The sequence below is a fragment of the Acanthisitta chloris genome, unplaced genomic scaffold (assembly GCF_000695815.1).
Source record: "Acanthisitta chloris isolate BGI_N310 unplaced genomic scaffold, ASM69581v1 scaffold41920, whole genome shotgun sequence".
In the NCBI taxonomy this organism is placed as follows: Eukaryota; Metazoa; Chordata; class Aves; order Passeriformes; family Acanthisittidae; genus Acanthisitta; species Acanthisitta chloris.
Window position 1 is genome coordinate 1 of NW_008651840.1, and position 2047 is coordinate 2047.

At 64.2% G+C, this 2047-nt stretch overlaps 1 protein-coding gene across 1 annotated transcript; it reads left to right on the forward strand.

The window, feature by feature from the left end:
• Window positions 1-71: 71 nt before the first annotated feature.
• On the forward strand, window positions 72-1991 carry RNF215 (ring finger protein 215; the record flags this gene model as incomplete). Its single annotated transcript, XM_009074752.1, is given in 6 exon segments — window positions 72-200; window positions 576-647; window positions 724-809; window positions 1393-1447; window positions 1694-1845; window positions 1847-1991. Coding segments are annotated over 6 exon segments (639 nt in total), but the record flags the coding sequence as incomplete, so codon positions are not given.
• Window positions 1992-2047: the final 56 nt, after the last annotated feature.

Here is a 2047-nt window from a genome sequence, read left to right on the forward strand (position 1 = left end):
GCACCATCCCCAGGGCACACAGGGATCCTCGGGCATCCATCCTGGCTCTCCTTCCCTTTGCCCTGTCCCAGGTGGGTGATGCAGAGCCGGAGCTGGGTGCTGCCGACAGCTGGATCGGGGTGGTGCCTGTGGGTGAGGAGCCGGCCGAGGGCCCCCGCGGCGCCAGGGAGGAGTCCTTCACCACCGCCGTCGTCACCAAGGTGACCTTCTGCCCTGCCTGGAGTGACCTTCTGCCCCACCCCAGGTCCCCTTTGCCCCACTCCAGGTCCCCTTTGCCCAGCCTCGGCACCTCTCTGCCCACTCCTGGGTCTCTCCACCTGGCCCAGTGGTTGTCATGCTGCTCACAAGGCTGCAGGGGTGTCACTTAGGGTGTCTCCTTGCCAGACGTTGGGGGTCCTGATCTGTGTCTGGTGGCAGAGGGACCCCTTGCAGGGCTATCCTGACCCCTCTTGGGTCCCTTGTGACCCTTCAGCCATGGGGGAGAGGCGGCAGGTGCTGCCTGAGCAGGACAGGAGCTGGTTGGGGACAGCCCCACTGCCCATGCTGCCCCTGAGCCTGTCCCTCTGTCCCCTCAGATGAAGCGAGCCCTGGTGCTGGGAGCCTCAGCCCTGCTGATCCTGGCACTGAACCAGAATGCCATCCGTGAGGTAGGACGGCGCCGGCGGCGCGGCCCCAGGCAGGTCTCCTGCCCCACTGACAGCTGCTGCTTCCCTCCTGCTGCAGCTGGATGTGTCCCAGCTGCTGGCCAAGCCTGTCATCGTCATCCAGTCCTCGGACAATGTCACCAGGCTGCTGGGAGCACTGCTGAGGTATGGGCTGGGGCAGCAGGAGGGGCTGGGCCTGCCTTGTCCCTGCCTGGCTGTGACTCCCAGGGGCTGCCCTGGGGGTCTCTCACCCAGCCCATCTTGTTTGCTGGGCTGGTGTCCCCTGCACTGTGCTGACACCAGCTGAGGCTGAGATGGATTTCCAGGGAGGCTTTGGGTCAGATCCAGCCCTTCCCCAGGGCTGGAGCCCTACCATGGGTCCCCATGGGGTTGCAGGAGTAACAGTGGCCTTAGCTAAGAGTTTTAGGACTTTTGACATCCACCACAGCCTCCGTGGGTGTTTATCCTCACTTCCCACAATGCTGGGAATCCTCTGACACATGGGTAATTGGGATCACTGCTGGGGTGATCTGGTGCTGCAGATGGGGAAACTGAGGCACAAGGCTGGGAGGAAGAGGCCTGTGCAGGTTCCTGAGGGCTGGGCACAGCATGTCTTGCTGTCAGCTCCTGTGTGTTCCTCTGGCCCTGGGAGCTCCCTTGCTCACTGCCCATCCCTGTGGGAAGGGGTTGCTGTGGGCCAGATCCTGCTGCTCCCATAGGATTGAAACTCCTTACTCTTTGCTCGCAGGGGACTCCGGGCTACAGCGAAGATCACATATCAGGCAGTGCTGCTGGAGAACCTGGTATGTTGGTCCTTCCTCCTCCTCCTCTGCCTCCCAGTGCAAGGGCAGGGCTGCTCAGCCAAAGTTCCCTTCTCCATGGGAAGCAGCTGCAGGGAGCAGGGCCCAGCCCCACGCAGGCTCAGTGCCTCGGTGTGCCCGTGGGAGCAGGACAGCTGGCGGTGCCGGCGTTCCTGTTCCCCGTGACACGTGTGCTCCTGTCGCTGGACGCTGCTGTGGCCGTCGGCAATGCCGTGTCCTGACTTGCAGGGAGTGACCCTCACCCTGTGGTCCACCTGTGGCCTGTCCCGAGGAGGCCTCTACGGGGAGTGGCAGGGGGTGATCTGCACCGGGGAGAACAGCTCCCAGGTCCAGGTAGGGCACTGGGGTTCCGTGGGGCTGGGAGCGGTGCGAGGTGTCCGGCTCACCTCCCCTGTGCACTGTCCCGTAGAAGTACCTGCAGCAGCTGTGGAACACCATCCTGCTGATCGCCCTGCTGCTCTGCACCGGCGTCATGGTGCAGGCGCAGCGGCAGTCGCGGCAGGACCTGTCAGAGCGGGACGCTGAGGTGGGAATGTCTCCACTGTGCTCCGTGCCGTGGGGAGCGGTGGGTGGGTGGGCTCT